This window comes from Vidua chalybeata, chromosome 6 (genome assembly GCF_026979565.1).
Source record: "Vidua chalybeata isolate OUT-0048 chromosome 6, bVidCha1 merged haplotype, whole genome shotgun sequence".
NCBI lineage: Eukaryota > Metazoa > Chordata > Aves > Passeriformes > Viduidae > Vidua > Vidua chalybeata.
Window position 1 is genome coordinate 46,346,034 of NC_071535.1, and position 16,288 is coordinate 46,362,321.

Genomic DNA, 16,288 nt, shown 5'->3' on the forward strand with positions numbered 1-16,288 from the left:
AGTTAGGCCAGTACCAGTTCTCACACTTTTACCAACCAGTAATTCCTCCATGCAAGCTGACTCCAAGAAACACCAGCAACCAGAAAAATCCAACACATTTTAAATAAATGAGATAGACTCACAGTGCAGCTTCTCAAATAGAAACTAAGAAAGTTTCTTAGTCAGGTAATTCATGTTTGATGTTGTCACCTTCAGAAGGGTAAATGCAGAGTGTGGTTTGATTTTCACTTGTATTTATATTGCAAGTATCCTCTGTTGCCATGGCATTTTCTCTTTTGCTGCCTCAGTTTGCCTGTGCTGCTACAATGGGAAGACCTACACCTTAAATGAAACTGTGTACAGACATGTGTATGGGACCAAGTGTAGTGAAGCTGTCTGTGGCCCTAATGGACAGATCATTAAAACCCTTACCCACTGCAGAACTCCATCTATACCAGCACAAGGTACTAGATTGATAAGAGGCTTGGTGGTGATTCTGTGGAAGTCCATAATGGTAATAAGATTTATCCATTCTGGGAAAAGACTCCTCCAGCATGCCTAGGATAACAGCTGAATTTGAGACTGTTGAAGTTTCAAAACTGTGGGTCTTGTGGTGAGGACCAAAAGTGCAATCTTATAGAATCTTGCTGACCTTACTGTCAGTGAGGTTAAGAGAGACTAGAAAGATTCAGCAATTTTTTCATAAAAACTTTACAATAAGCTTGAGCATATCACAGTTGACACTCTGGTGTTGTTAGTCTCAATATTTCATACTTCTAAATGTTTTTTTTTTCCTTCTTATCACCCATAACACACTCTGTTTGTTATCGTACTGTTTTCTGCATTGGAAAAAGTGAGTTTTATAGGGGTCACTGGAATATGAAAATAAAGCTTCCTGGCAGTTAACTCCAGTTCAAAAGACATTTTCCAGCATGAATGGAATGTGAAAAATCAGAAAATTTCTTTATCTCTTTTTCCTAAAAGATATAAAGAAAAGTGGGGAATTTGCCACATGATTTTTACAAATAAAAATAAGTGGTTAAAATACATACATACATATACATATACATATACATATAATATACATATACATATGTGAATAATCCCAGTAGCAAATTATACAAGGGCAACATGGAAAATGAAATTTTAGCTTCTCTACTCATGTAAGTAGAAGAGCTAAATACTTGATGGTGAACCCATGTGTTTGGTATTTATTGAAAATGTTTAAAAATTGAATAAGTACAGTGGAGTAATACCTAGTAAAGGCAGGATTATTGAAAGCAGACTGCAGGTGGCATAGTAAAATGTCTACATGATCTGTCTGTATTTAAACCAACAGTTTCTTTGAAAGAAAGCATTAAAAATCCAAATGGAGTGCCACTGGAAATCACCTCTCCAAAGTCAGGTGAAGTACTGTAGGACTAGAAACATTAAATTGAAATGAATAAATGACAGAAGAAGAGCTGTTTATTGTATTCTGTATAGGGAAAAAAACCCTAGATGTGGGAGGATGTGTGTATACTATTACAGCACCATATTGTGTAATAGTGGGAGTGTTTATAAATAGAGAAGATGGTTTCAGTGTGGATGTGTACGGAATGTAGTGGGGGTTCAAAAAATATTTTTTTAATTCTTTTTTTTTTGTAGTTGTAGAGAATGTAAGAGATGTCATAGGGCTTGAAAGTAGAGTAGTCGAGGATTTAAACACTAATTTATTTGATTTCCTGCAGAACCACATATGCAATATGTAACGTCTGCACCTCCCTCATCAGAGGTAGCCACTCCCTGCATCTGCAATGACAATGGACAATTGATACAAATGGGTGAGAAATCATACCGTTTTTTTTCTGCACCATTGTTGACATGATAAGATGTACAGATAGATAAAAATGCTTCGGCAAGTGCTTATTCTGCCTGTCACAATTAGACATTACCAGAAGTCGTTACATCTTTGAATTGCAGCTAACACCTTCAGAACTACAACTCTCCCATACCCAATAACTATGTTCTGGTTTGAATACCCCTGGTGTAAGGAAACTTAGAGCAGTTGCTGATGTCAGCAGAGCCTTGAATCCCAAACTGCTGAACATGAGCTTGTAACTGACAATAATATTCCAAAAGCAGGGGAGGAAAGACTCTTCTTCATCTGTTAGTAGCTCCTGCTTCACTTACCTCCTGGTATTTGTGAAGAGCAGATGCACTTGGTGATGTACTCAGTATTGGCTCTTGTACTCATTTTCAATTCCTTCCACTGTACCTAAGAGCAGAATTTCAGATTGGGCCTTATGGCTCTCCCTCCATCTTTGCCATTTGGATGAATTGCTGTCCAGTTCAGCCATCGAATCCCCAGAGCTGCAGACAGACAGTTCCCTGAGCGTGGCTGTTGGGTAGAGATAGTTAAATGCAGGGCTGAGAATGCAGCTGCTTTGTGATCAGGCCTCAGGCTAACACTCGGGTTTTGCCCTTGCAGGAGAAAATGTTTCTCTGCCAGTGAATGTATCAGGTCATTGTGCTTACTCTGTCTGTAATAAATCGTGTCAGATTGAATTAATTTGGGCAGAGTGTAAAACTGGTCATACTGATAGCCTCAAGGTCTGTGATCCACATTCTGAAACCTGTCCACCAACACCTGCTCCTGGTGTAACAAACCAAGTTCCTGCTCCCACAAGGACTTCTGTGAGCGATTGTCTTGCACTCACTCCTCCCAGAAAGGTGAGAGACTCTGAAGAAGATGTATTTAATCATTCCACCATTCATGCATTGCCTGCAGCCAAGGTTTGGTGTTCTCTGATGCTGGTATCCAGCACTACAGCTGGACTGTAGGTGTGGCTGAATGACATCCTTTAGAAGTATGCCAGAAATCCCTCACTGAAAGAATAAGGTGAAGATTCTTCTGTTCACCTGAAACACCTAAATGACTGTATGTGAGCAGAGCTACCTAAGCTGAACAAAGACTAAGAAGCCACATCTGGCAGTGTCCTACTATCAGAAGTGACCAGGACCCTAATATATATACACCAAAAAAGTAGATATCAAAGCTCTCTGTATTTCTATATGGTTCATATTGCCTGGTTTCCAGAGCCAGAGTAGACACCAAATTTTGCCATGCTAGACAATTAACTGAATGGAATACAGTTGCTGTGTGTGATTTTAAAGATTTTGTGACATTACTTTGTTATTTGCCTCGCCTCTTTTTTTTTTTTTTTTTTTCTTTCAATTACTCAATAGTTTAATGAAACATGGAATTTTGGAAACTGCCATACTGCCACTTGCCTGGGAGAAGGAAACAATATCAAATTGTCTGTCATGACTTGCCCACCTCAGCAACTGAAACTCTGTGTCAATGGTTTCCCGTTCACAAAACACTCTGATGAAACTGGTTGCTGTGAAGTCTCTGAATGTCAGTGTAAGTGGCAGGAGCATTCCTGAAATGTATGTTATGTTCAGCTGGGCCTCAAAAAAGAAAAGTCTATCTCGTCAACATCAAATATTATGTTCATATCAATTCAGTAGGATACAATGGAACAGAAATCCCATCTGAAATCTTGGCTGTTAAAAGTAGATGTCCTTGCTAGAGTAATTTTTCTTCATCAAACTTGATATTTTATCTCTCACTGGAAGCAAGCAAAAAGGTTAAAACCAGCTTGTACTTACAGGTAGCTCAGAAGTCACACTTGAAGCCTGTCATTCTGTCTTCCAGGTATTTGCAGTGGATGGGGAAATGAGCATTATGTGACTTTTGATGGAGCATATTACCATTTTAAAGAAAACTGCACCTATGTCCTTGTGAAGTCAATTCATCCTGACTCTCACAACTTCTGGATTCACATAGACAACTACTACTGTGCTGCCACTGGTGGAGCAATTTGTTCAATGTCCCTCATGATTTTTTACTCCAACTCTGTTGTTATTCTGACACAAGCAATGGAACATGGAAAAGAAACAAACTTGGTAAAGTATTGTGTTTAAATGAATTCTCAAAATTGTTTTGCTGTAGCTATGTTACTCTACTTCCAATTGTCCTGTCATGACAAAGGATTAAGCTTGTAAAATATGGAATGGGTAAGAAATGCAATTTGCTTTGCTTCTTCTCTCTCTTTTTTGCTTTGTACCAATAAAATCTGTGTATTCTAAAAATCTGGGAAATGATCACATAACTGAAAGTTGTGGTTTTTGTCCTGATATGAGTATTCAAATATAAATTGTAACATATTAAAAAGGAATATTAGACAACTGCTTAAATGACTGCCCTTGACAGACATCATTTGGTGCACCTAAGGTCTGAATTTGTGCTGCTCTGCTTTCCAGTTGCACTAATCATGTTCCTTACTCATTGAAGGAGTGTCCATAAAAACCTTTTGTTTCTTTTCTTTTAGATTTTGTTTGATAATAAGAAAGTTGTTCCAGACATTTTTAAGAATGGTATCAGGATAACCAGTTCTGGCCTTTATGCCATAATCGAAATACCTGAATTAGAGGTTTACATCTCCTATAGTCGACTTGCATTTTACATAAAACTCCCTTTCAGCAAGTTTTATAACAATACCATGGGACTCTGTGGTGAGTGTTCCCATCAGTTGACAAAAATTATTGCTCTGAATTTTCCTCCTTCTATCTCTCATTCCCTTGCAAAATCTCTAAATGCTTGCAACTTCACTATTTCTCGCAAATGTTAATAAATTTATTTAATGGAAAGACACTGTCAGGAAATGTAGTTTTAAGTCATATCTTTCATTCTGTCCACATCCTCAATCTGTTGGGGGATGGAGATAGAATTTTTCTAGGCTCTTCTTTTTCAGCATATCTGCTTCATAAAGGAATGTAGGAAATGTGGAGAGGAGAGTCCTGTGCCATCTCAGTTTCTCTGGCCACCAGAAGAAATGTATGAACCAACACATCAATTCTGGTTTCCATGAGCAGCTGGCAAACTGTTTCTTTGAGCCTTCAATTTCTAGAGACAGTTTGTGTGAATTTTTCCAGGACCCCACATGTTGCTCCCTTCACACAAGGAGAACTTCCCCCCAGATTTTCTCTAAAAGCAGCTTCATCAGCATCAACTGTTCTTGAACTGTTATTTTTACATTGCTACCAGGTACCTGCACCAACCAGAAATCTGATGATGCTATGAAAAGGAATGGTGAGGTTGTCAAGTCCTTCAAAGAGATGGCATTAGATTGGAAAGTCCCATATCCTACCAACAGATACTGTAACCCTGGTGTCTCACAACCATCGAAGATTGAGTATCATCAGCATTGTGTGCCTTCTAATCTGTGTAAAATCATCTGGTAAGACAACTCCAAAAGTATCAGAAAAATAAATCGACAGGGTAATTTCGTTCTTCACTAAATGGCTTGGGTGAAGTGATTCTAGGATATGAAAAAAATACAAAGTCTTGCATACATTGTGAAACTGAGCAGTGAACTGATGTGTGTGTTCTTGAGCTTGGCAGATACTTTTCAGCTGCATCAGCAAAATCAGTCCTCTCTTAATAGTGTCTGCTACTTGGCAGTCCCTCTGCCTGTCAGTTCTGGAGAGGCCAAGTGGGAACTAGGTATAATTTGGTATCTGAAAGCTCTGAATGATATGAACATAGTCAGAATATAGTAAGCAAATATGTGTCTGTTTTTAAAATAATTTTGTGGTTTAAAGCAGGATTTTCAAACACACTAGCATAAAAGTGTCAGCATATAGACTTACAGCTATGAGTTGTGCGGGAGCCTTTGCAGGTAGCAGTCCAACAAAATATTGTTTTCTTTCAAAGCATTGTAAGGAATGGCAGGTAAAGCTCATTCTTTATTAAGCTGTGGGGGTGTATTGCCTATGAGAACAATTTGTAGGTGTACCTTGAGGCTTTGCCTGGGGCAGGGGGGATGTTTTGGCTCTGAGTTGAATTCTTCCTTGGAAGTAGCCCAAGGTTTTTCTCCTTGCTTTGTGAAGGACCCTGACGGAGTGCCACAGCGTGGTGCCCCCCCAGCCCTACTACGAGGCGTGTGTGGCCAGCGGGTGCTCGGAGGAGCACCCCAGCGCCGAGTGCCAGAGCATGCAGACCTACGCGGCGCTCTGCGGGCTCCACGGGGTCTGCGTGGACTGGAGGAGGCTGGCGAGCGGGCAGTGCGGTGAGCCTGGGAACGGGCAGTGAGTTAAGCTCGGAAAACACCCCCCGGGGTGAAGCAAGTCTGGTCTGCTCTGTCCTCCCCTGCTGCTCTGGACCTGAGAAAAAGCAGGAACAAACCTGAGGTTGTTCCAGCCCAGACCTGGTGCAAAACAAGGGGGAACCAGGCCCACAGCGTCTCCTGCGTAGTTCAGCCGAGGAGCTCTGTGTGTTCCCCGCAGCTTGGGCACTGCATGGCAACGCACCGCTTCTCTCTGTGTGCTTTGCCCTGCTCGGGCCACCCCGTGAACCAGGGCGAGCACTGCTGGTCCTGTCGCTTGCACCCTGCTGGCTCCATCGGCCCAGCTTGCTGGAGCTGCAGGGCCCCTTCGCCGGGCTGTGGGAACCGCGAGGTTGCTGCGGGCACTTTGTCCCTTCGTGTCCCTGCATCAGAGGGTGCACCTGGGTCTGGGCTTTTTAACTTGTGTGTTGCAATGCTCCACAGAGGCCAGCTGTCCTGGGGATCAGGTGTACAAGCCATGCGGGGAAGCAAAAAGAAACACTTGCTTCAGCAGGTGGGTCATCTCCTATAAGGCGTTGTTCAAGTCCATAATGTGGAGATTACTGGGGAAATTTGAAGTTCACATTCCCTTGGGATTTAGGTGTCTTGATTGCCCTGGGCTACGTTTTTGCCTCTTGTTCATTCTCATTTATATTCTGGTTGTGCAGAGGAGTCGTTATGGACACCCTTCCTTCCCAAAATAGCACATCAGTGTTTGTTGAAGGATGCTACTGTCCTGATGAAAAAATTCTGCTGAATGATCATGATGGCATTTGTGTGTCTGTTTGTGGTAAGAAATGGTATAAATGGTGGGAAGTGGGGGTAAGAGCCTGACTAGACGTGCATATTCAGGGGGTTATTTTGGGTACAGAGGAAATGGGGGAGACCTTCTTACTGACCCTTTCTGGTGAAGCTGGAAGCATTCCAGATTCAGAGTTTCTGCCTGCTCTTATATACAAAATACGCAACTTTCAAAAGAACGAAGAATAGCATGTTTAAGATGTTTTTATGTTTACAACCTGTAACTTTGCACTCTGAATTTCTCTTTCTGTTGGTGTCTGTTTCTCAGATTTCAATACTTTCCTTCTGTTCCTGTTTTTCTGCTTCTGTTGTTTTCCCTGATGGAGTTACCTTTAAAGTAACATCTAATTCATTTATAGGTTGCACTGCACAAGATGGGTCAGTGAAACAGGTAAGAGAAAGGACAATACTGTCTTTATCTGTGTTCTGTGGCCTTCTGCAAAAATGACTGCATAAGTTGTTTCTTTTAATTCTAAGCTTAAAAACCAGTGAATTGCAATGACATTGGGGAGAAAATCAGAAGATGTTATTAACTCCAGAAGTTGTTTAATCACTTGAGGTACAGAAATAGAAAGAGCAGTTTGTGAGAATCAGTTTCTTGGTAGAACTATCAGGCTTTCCTCCTGGAAACACATAAACCTCCAAAGGAAGGTGGCAAATAATGACATTTTTTCTTATTCTTCTGTTCTTCTCCCTCTGGGATTTGAATTGCAATTTTCCTACACAATAAATTATGTAAACTCAGTCCTACGCTGGCTTGCAGCAGGCATTCATTGATATAATGCTTCCAGGTTTTGCTCTCTGAACTGCTATCCCTCTTGTTTTTAAAGCCTAGAGATGCTTGGGAACATGACTGCCAATACTGTACTTGTGATGAAGTGACCTTGAACATCTCTTGCTTCTCCCGCCCTTGTGCTAAATCTCCACCTATCAACTGCACAAAAGAAGGCTTTGTACGCAAAATAAAACCACGTTTGGAAGACCCCTGCTGCATAGAGACAGTCTGCGGTGAGTAGCTCCTTCACTTGCCACAATATGACAACATTTGCCTTCATCAGTAATCCTAAAGTGAGATGTGGTGCCCCACAGGTAGCAGATTCAAATAAGCACACTGGAATGGTCATTTCTTCCATCTACATGCCAGGAGCTCTTGCAAGCAGAAAAGAACTCCTCTGGTCCAGCTTGTACTCTAAATTAGTGCTGTGACCTGACAGATATTTACACTGGAAAATCTCCTGTGGATCATTGGGACCAGCAGGTGCCTTCCAGGATCCTTTGGCTCTTGTCCTTCTGAGAGGGTGATCCTTCCACCACAGAGGTTTCACCCAGTAAGAGAGGTTGTGTTCATCTTCCAGGCTTCCCTAAGGTTTTCTGTGGAGGCTCCTGACATATGTTTGCCCTCAGCTTTGCATTTGCACCCTCCCAGTCCCAAATGCTCACCACAGCACAGGAGTAGCCTCCTCCTAAACCTGGCCATTTCCAGTATCTATACCAAGACACAGGACAGAGAATCCTGGCAATGGTAATAGGATGGTTTTTTTCAAGGTCTGTCTGCAAGTAACACTGCTGCATGGGATGCTTTGGCTCACTTTGTCTCTGCTGTCTATTGCAGAATGTGATATAAAAACCTGCATTATCAACAAAACAGGATGTGACTTAGGTTTCCAGCCAGTGGTTGCTATGTCTGAGGATGGTTGTTGCCCTATCTTCTCCTGCAGTAAGTACCTTGTTTCCTTAGGATGTTTTATTTATTCTTTGAAGTATTTGATTTTCCTAAATGAGTTAACATCATGGCAGAAGCCTCTTCCCTTCCCTCTCAGCCTTTACAATTGGGCTGGTTTTTTCTTTTTTTTTCTTTTTTTTTTTTTTTTTTGTAATTAGACTAACTGGTTCAGGGTCTCTATATTCAGTATTCAGGGAGTGTAAGCTATTGACCACATACTGAATGATGGTTAAACTGAACCCATCCAGAAGCTCTGCTGCCAAATTATATTTCCAGATTCACACACATAAGCCCATTAGCTTTGTTACCTGCACAGTGGTTAACAATAAAGAAAAGGTCAAGTAATTTCAAGTATGGGTAAAAAAACCACAAGGCAAATAGATTTTACATTATGGAAAATACCAGGGTATAGAATTATCCCCACTTGATGCATAACATCTAAGTAGATGCTACATGTGGACTTCTGAATACCAAATAGCACCATGTACTAGTTGCTTTTTCCCCTCTCTTTTGTGGGCTGTTAAGTTCAGCTCTACTCTGACTTCTCTAAATCGCTCACAATTCAAAGATAAGTACAGAAACTGCATCATTCCTAGCACAACCTTTTCATTTTTTTCCTTACAGTACCAAAAGGTGTATGTGTTTCTGAAGGAGTTGAATTCAAGGTAGGCCTTCTTCCAGACACTTCTTCCTACGAGTTAATGTTGCCTGAGTCAGAATTATTTGAAGTTATTGTTTTCAACACTCATGCAAAAAGCAGGATTAGAATGGTTTGTAATTCTTTCCTGCCAGTAGTTTCTCTCCCAACACCAAGCAATCTGTGATTCTGGGATAGGTTACTCAATAGGTAATGCTAGAGACCAGTAACTTGCTTACTAAAAGAGATCTTGCCTATGCTTCGGAGTCACTGGGTCAGAATTGTGATTGAACACAAATTTTAAATCTCATTGAATGTTGTAAGATTATTGCTTGGTCAAACTGACAAAAAATAGATGCTTGGAATTTATGAGAACTCATTTAACATCACTGATGCACCTGGAAGTGTCAACCTTGCGTTCATTTTGTGATACCAGTGGTGAAGTTTTAGAGATCTGGATGTGTATTCATTTCAGGAAATTCTTCCAAAAATAAACCTCATAAGCATTAGTTTTTTTGATAGGCCAGGGGATGTTTCTTCCAGAACCCTCTGAATTCTTGTCATGGTTTCCTCTCTCCCCTGTATTTCCAGCCAGGGGCAATGGTGCCTAAAAGCTCTTGTGAGAACTGTGTGTGCATGGATGAGCAGGATCCCATGACACAGACAAACCGCATCCAGTGCCTTCCTGTGCAATGCCAAACCACCTGTCAGCAGGTCAGCACCTCCTTGACTACAATGGCTGTTGAGTTGAAATAGGAACAGTGTAACTGCTTTATCTGTGCAACACAGCAGGATAGACTCTTCTATTAATTGTTTTGTAAAGTCCTTTTTAAGGTGCTGTTACTTTTGCTCCAGAAAATTTAAGAGGTCACCCTTGGAAAGGTGCCCTGAGGGGAAATGATTGCAAACCTGTTAGTCTGACAAGATGTTTGTGTCATTCTGTTCATGTTGTCCATTGTCAGCTCATGAATGAAGATTGAGCAAACTGCACAGTGCTCTATATGTTTCCAGACACTTTCTCTTGTGGATGGGGAATACTCAGTTACTTTTCAGTACTTGTGAGAATTAGCACTCAAGTTGTTCAATCTGTTACTGAATATAAGTAGGGTGGTTGCTTTTCCATGCATACCCAGATAAGGACAGATGCACCACCAATGTTAAAAATGGACAAAACCTTTCATTACACTTTTTTCCTGAAGCCAGCCACACCCACAGTCACCAGAAGACCAGTGCATACCTAAAACACAGGGGAGAAAATCTTTGCATGACTGACAGCAATAGTTCTTATAGATAATGATACTAGACCAAGCAGTGGTGGCAGATTGTGCAAGTAATCATGTGCAAAATTAATTTATTTGACCTTTTTGTGTGTTAGTCTGAAGAGAAGAATAGTCAATTGTGGATATTCTCAGCTCAGAGAGAAAGAGAAAGGTTTTCTAACCAGGCAAGAGCCTGGGAAACAGTTGGGAAAGAATGTAAATAATTCTCTAATCTATCTTGTTATTCACATTGTTTATAGATATGTTCTGCTACTGTGCATCATTCACTGCCCACCAATGGTGTGGGATGTTTTTACTCTAAGACCAATGAAATTAGTCTTCTCGATGTTCTCTATATATAGAGCGGTACATTTGAAATAAAGGAGAGAGTTCATTTTCTTAGCCTTCTGATCTGGGGTTCTGTGTTCCCATCCCGCTCAACAGCGTCAGTCAATGACAGGGTCTTCATGGCAACTGAAGTACCCAGAAGTCATTATTCAGTAAGGTAGAAAAATTACCAGCTTTGATTGTCAGGCTTAATATGGTTCCAACAGATTTCAAAAGACATCAAAATTGAAACCAGAAGGCTGGCTCATTTCTTCTGCCATCTTCAGTGTAGCTTTGATCCAAAGATGCTTCAGCAACAAGACACAGATTAACATGGATAAATGGAAACTTTATTCCCACAGGGTTTTCGCTATGTGGAAGAGAAGGGTCAGTGCTGCAGCCAGTGCCAGCAAGTGGCATGTGTGGCAAATTTTCCATTTGGCAATGTCACCATTGAGGTAAGCACTCCCTTGCTCTGCACACAAGGCAGAACTATCAAAACGACCTCAGCATTTTTTAACCAGTTTCATGCATTTCAAGGCTGGGAGAACCTCAAGGAGATGTAAAAATGTCTGTGTTTCCAAAGTGAATGTAGATGTTTATATAGCTGTTCCCTATATAGCTGCTGTGTGCATTTCATAGGCACTACCATGTTGACAATTATATTCTCTGGCAGGAATGGAAATCATGTTACCTCCACTCTCATGACATGAGATAGCAAGAAAGAACTTGGAAGGGATGGTGACATGGTGTAATACTGCTCTTGCACAGATACATGTGCTGACTTCACATCACATTGCTCCCATCTGAAGCAGTTTCATTATCTTGCCCTGAAGATACAGGGATACAGTCTGAGCAAGCTGATAGAGCTGTGCTGCCACTAGTTCTGGATTTGCTGAGGCAGAAATCAAGTGACACAGCTGTTGTATTGTTGTGTGACTTGGTAACACACACAGCTAATACATCATGTCTTGTGAATGTAGTGTTGTGTAGGCAGGAGCTGAGTCTCTAAAGAATGGGCTTGATGATCCCACCCTCAATGATACTATGGCTTGGTCTTTTCCACCCTTAATGATACTGTGATTCCATTATTCTGGCCTTTTTTGGTTTTATTTACAGCCGGCTATTCCTCTGTATGGTTAATGATGCTGTTTCAACCAGTGGCTTGTCTTACATGCAATTGCTTCTCTGACAGCTCTTGTGTTCTACATATTTTCTATTTCATCCTTTTATTCCTTGATAATTTATCTTACAAGCTAGATTTTTCTGATCCAATATATACTTTTTATCTCCGCATGAGGAGGCTTTGCAGTTATCCATTAATCTCTATTGCACAGACTTTTTTTTCTCTTTCATTCCTTTTCATTTTCTTCCATCTATTAAAAAAGAAAACTGTTTAAATCCTTTGAAAGAGTTATTTTTCTTTTGTGTATATTTTAGCCCACAAACATTAGCATACCTACCTTCTGGCATTTCTGCTAATACCTTTACGCTCATTCTGGTATTCTTTCATTCTTTCCCCCTGGAGTGAGGCCACAGAAGTGATTTTGCATATACTGGTAGTGGGCAAGCTTGGTACATAATTTGTAAATCTGAGTTGCAGACTTCTCTGCCCTTTCAGAGTGACATGAGCAACCCAGTCTCTGCCAGTTCATTGACTTTATTACTATTTCCGTTTTCTAATTTTATTGCTATATTCCATTGGCTTGTGGGGTTTTTTTTTTGTGTTTGTTTGTCTTTATTTGTTTGTTTTTGATTTTGTTTTATAATTTTTTTTCTGTTTTTATCAGGTTGGAAAGAGTTATAAAGATCCATATGACAACTGCACTCAGTACGCGTGCACTGAATCAGCAGGCCAGTTTTCCTTGACTAGTACAATAAAGGTCTGCCTACCATTTGAAGAAGCAAACTGTGTGCCAGTAAGTATTTTACAGCCAAAAAAAGACTTCTGTAATGAGCCCTGATCCTGGCCTGGCAGTTATATTTGCTGTTTTGAATGAGTATTTCTTGATCTTTCCTTGTTTGAAGGAAATGTGCTTTTCCAGCCCTGTGTCCTGTGGAAATAAGCCAAAAATATTTGCAAACAAGCCCACACCATTTACATTGTTGTGGGATAAGCATTAGAACTTGAAAGAGAAGGGTATTGAATCAATAGCAAGGAAGGATTTTTCATCACTTGAAAAACATCAGTGTTATAAAATGCAATTGTACAAGTGGTAACACACCATGGATCCTTGTGGGACTGATGAACAAAGTGTTTTCTGATATGTGGTGTACCATTAAGTGAGGAGGTGGAACATGAATGAGCAAGGGGTAATATTCATACCCCGGCTTTCAGCTATTGGTGGTTTCCAGTAACTTTCAGTAGCATTTTGGGACTTCATAGCAGATCAAAGCAGGGACTGGGACAGCCATATACTTGAATTAACTCTCGGGTAGGCTCTGCCTAGGCCAGGGTGTTCAATTCCAGGGCAGCTGTCAATCTCTGGGGCTGGGGTTTTTATGCTGGTTTCAATAGGACGTAAATAAGATCAGGTATGTATTACAGGGTATCTTACCTGGCTTGTGAGAGGATATATAGTTCTAAGAAAATTCTCTCCTTCCTTGCTGGATGATTTGTTTTGGTATGGGTTTGTAAGCAGCTTTATATATAATTGGTACACAAATAGGTCTGATGAGGAATTTGTGTGGATTAGAGATGAGGGACTGTAATGAACTCTCATAATTGCTACTGTCTGCTATTGTCTGTCTATATGCATCTCAGCTGACTGTTCTGGTTACTTTCAATACAGGGGACAGTTGAGGTGTCTTCAGATGGCTGTTGTAAGACATGTGAGTGCATTAAATCACTGCTTCTCTGTTCCAATACTGTTTGGTCCTTCCCTGCTTGTAGCCCTATTTCTGCATGCACTGAGAGCCTGCACATTCCACAGACTGAAAAACAGTTTTACAGCAGCAGAACTGTTCTGTACCTCACAGCCGAGACTAAAAATCTGCCTCATTCTTCCAATGGGAACACTAAAATTTTTTATCTCCTTTTCTGTGTTTTTAAATAACTGAAATACTGTTAGCTTGAACTATAGTCCTGATAAGAAAACTTGTAGAAAATATTCTCTGTGTTCTTGTATCTGCAAATTGCATGGAAACAAAGTTTTGGGTTTTTTTTTTTCTGTAGCATCTACTCAGAAATCCCAGGTTGTTATAGAGCCACAAATGTAATTTATAGCAATTTTAGAAAAACCTAAACCCTTCATGTCTCCTTTAGGTCTTGATTCAACAGTATCTTTACATGTTAAAGCTAGTCCACAAATGGAAAAGTACATTGACCAGTGGGGAATAATTTTGCTGAATTAATGCCTCTTTGCACTCTCATTTGTGGTTTTGGTTGTGCATTTGAACTGTGAGAAGTTTTACTAGGATGGATTGTCCTTGGTTTACTAGCAGATACCTTTCAAAACATTTGTTCCCCAGTCTGAAGAAGCCTAACAGAAGTATTCTTCTGCCCAGGTATTGACCTACCACACAAATGCAAACGCAATGTGAAGGAGCAGTACATCGTCCATGGCAACTGCAAGTCAGCTGCTCCTGTCCCAGTGCCCTTTTGTGAAGGGATGTGCAGTACCTACTCTGTGTAAGTAGGAAGCCTTTCTCTGTCCTCTTCTGTGGCCTGTCTTCCTGGGTTCTTGTCACCAGTAGACTGCAGCTTCTTGTCCCCTTCCTGCTGTTTGAAAGGACCCGGATGGGAAACTGGGCATGCAGAAGAGCAGTCATTAGCAGTGGCTTCAATGTCATAGAGTGCCTTAACTTATCTGCCAGGAAAATAGATCCCCTGGGAAAGACATCAGCTAAATTTATTAGACATGCTCTTAAAACATGTCCTTGTATGGTTTTTGAACAGCTCTAGGAGGCTTTCCTGCTTTTTGTTCTCTGCATGAATTGCTCCTTTCTGTCTTGCTAGAATGGGCCTAATCGAAAATCCACTGAAGTTACTGGGATTTTCCCCACTGGTGTCAAAGCATCTGGCCCTGCATGGCCAATAGCATCCTGAGGAAAGGCTGTTATGAATAAGCAGAAAAATAGATAGGAAATTTTGTTCCTTAGTAGTACATGCATTTGGAGCAGCAAATACAGATGAGTTTGGGAAGACAACAGGCAGCAGACTGATATGAAAAATCTCATTTCTGTAGGTATTCTTTGGAGGCCAGTGAAATGGAACACAAATGCACTTGCTGCCATGAAAAAAGAAGTCACAAAGTGAAGGTGGAACTGGTTTGCCCAGACCATAAAACAGTCCAGTTCACATATGTGTACGTAGATGAATGTGGATGTGTGGAAACAAAATGCCCAAAGAGGATAACATGAGTATAAACTAAAGGAAACATTTCATCTCCCATTTAATCCTTCCCTAGCAAGTGAGTAGTTTAGAAAATAGCTGTAAGTAACCTTCAAATGACCATAGTGGCGCTTTTTCTTTCTGGTATTATATGCAGTTATGGAAATTAGCTAAGATTTTCCTCTAAATGTTTGTAGAATAAACTGCATTTCAAAGAGGACTTGTTCTCCTGTTTCAGTGATGCTGCTAACGGGGCAAAGTGGCTGATGTCTTCAATCTCACACTGATGTATAAACCAAGGTTATTACAAGACACTCTAGAGACAAGTGATGCCTTTCAAAAGTCCTGCCTGAAGAAAGTGCACATTTTTAAACCATAACCACATGTATTTAATTTCCCTTAGAAGTGAAACAACAATCACTTCCACAGCTGCAGTTCAGGCAGAGGCAGGACTTGGCTCAGGGCCACATTTCTGTTCCTCTCCCCAGTGGCCCCAAATCTACTTTGGCTGTGACTCTGGGTCACTGGAGGAAGTCAAGGTGGTTTTTTTTCCTTCTTCACAGTGAGCATTATATAAGGAGTGTAAAAATATGGATCTTACATATACACTACAAAATGAATATATTTGCACCCTTATTGGGAGTCCTTATCTCACTGGGGGTTTTTGTTATTTGCCAACATCAAGCTCTGATCTGTGTGTTAGTTTAGTCTCACTACTGGTTACATGACTATGATTTGTGTTACAAATAATTGATTCCCAGCTAGCATGCCCAGTGGTACTGGTGATTGTATTTCAGGTGGACAGGGATGAAGATGATCCAACAATGTCTTGAGAGTAGACAAGGAAGGCAGATGGTTCTGTTATTTGAGCAATTTGTCTTTTGTGACCCGAAAGAGAACTGAAGACTGTGACTTTCTTTGTGTCCTGCAGCCTGCTGTGGAGGCTTTTTGAGAATTGTTTTGCAGGGAATGCTTTTGAACTGACCAAGTTGATATGATATTCATTATACTTTAGCTTTCCATTTTTTAAGTGTTGGAGCTCTTGAGCCCCAAGGAATCTTTAATTTGCTTATTTTT

At 40.7% G+C, this 16,288-nt stretch overlaps 1 protein-coding gene across 1 annotated transcript in view; it reads left to right on the plus strand.

The window, feature by feature from the left end:
* LOC128789879 (mucin-5B) overlaps window positions 1-15,337 on the plus strand; it is a 41,877-nt gene extending 26,540 nt beyond the window's left edge. Inside the window, exons 28-48 of the mRNA XM_053946137.1 lie at window positions 288-443; window positions 1,319-1,384; window positions 1,710-1,802; window positions 2,450-2,691; window positions 3,208-3,385; window positions 3,680-3,930; window positions 4,356-4,539; window positions 5,072-5,264; window positions 5,917-6,095; window positions 6,576-6,645; window positions 6,800-6,921; window positions 7,292-7,323; window positions 7,763-7,940; window positions 8,545-8,649; window positions 9,280-9,320; window positions 9,884-10,006; window positions 11,241-11,336; window positions 12,669-12,797; window positions 13,671-13,710; window positions 14,386-14,509; window positions 15,066-15,337. Of these exons, the coding sequence (XP_053802112.1) occupies window positions 288-443; window positions 1,319-1,384; window positions 1,710-1,802; window positions 2,450-2,691; window positions 3,208-3,385; window positions 3,680-3,930; window positions 4,356-4,539; window positions 5,072-5,264; window positions 5,917-6,095; window positions 6,576-6,645; window positions 6,800-6,921; window positions 7,292-7,323; window positions 7,763-7,940; window positions 8,545-8,649; window positions 9,280-9,320; window positions 9,884-10,006; window positions 11,241-11,336; window positions 12,669-12,797; window positions 13,671-13,710; window positions 14,386-14,509; window positions 15,066-15,240 (2,777 nt within the window). The 3' untranslated portion in view covers window positions 15,241-15,337. The remainder of the gene's footprint in view (window positions 1-287; window positions 444-1,318; window positions 1,385-1,709; window positions 1,803-2,449; window positions 2,692-3,207; window positions 3,386-3,679; window positions 3,931-4,355; window positions 4,540-5,071; window positions 5,265-5,916; window positions 6,096-6,575; window positions 6,646-6,799; window positions 6,922-7,291; window positions 7,324-7,762; window positions 7,941-8,544; window positions 8,650-9,279; window positions 9,321-9,883; window positions 10,007-11,240; window positions 11,337-12,668; window positions 12,798-13,670; window positions 13,711-14,385; window positions 14,510-15,065) is intronic.
* The last annotated feature ends 951 nt before the right edge of the window (window positions 15,338-16,288 follow it).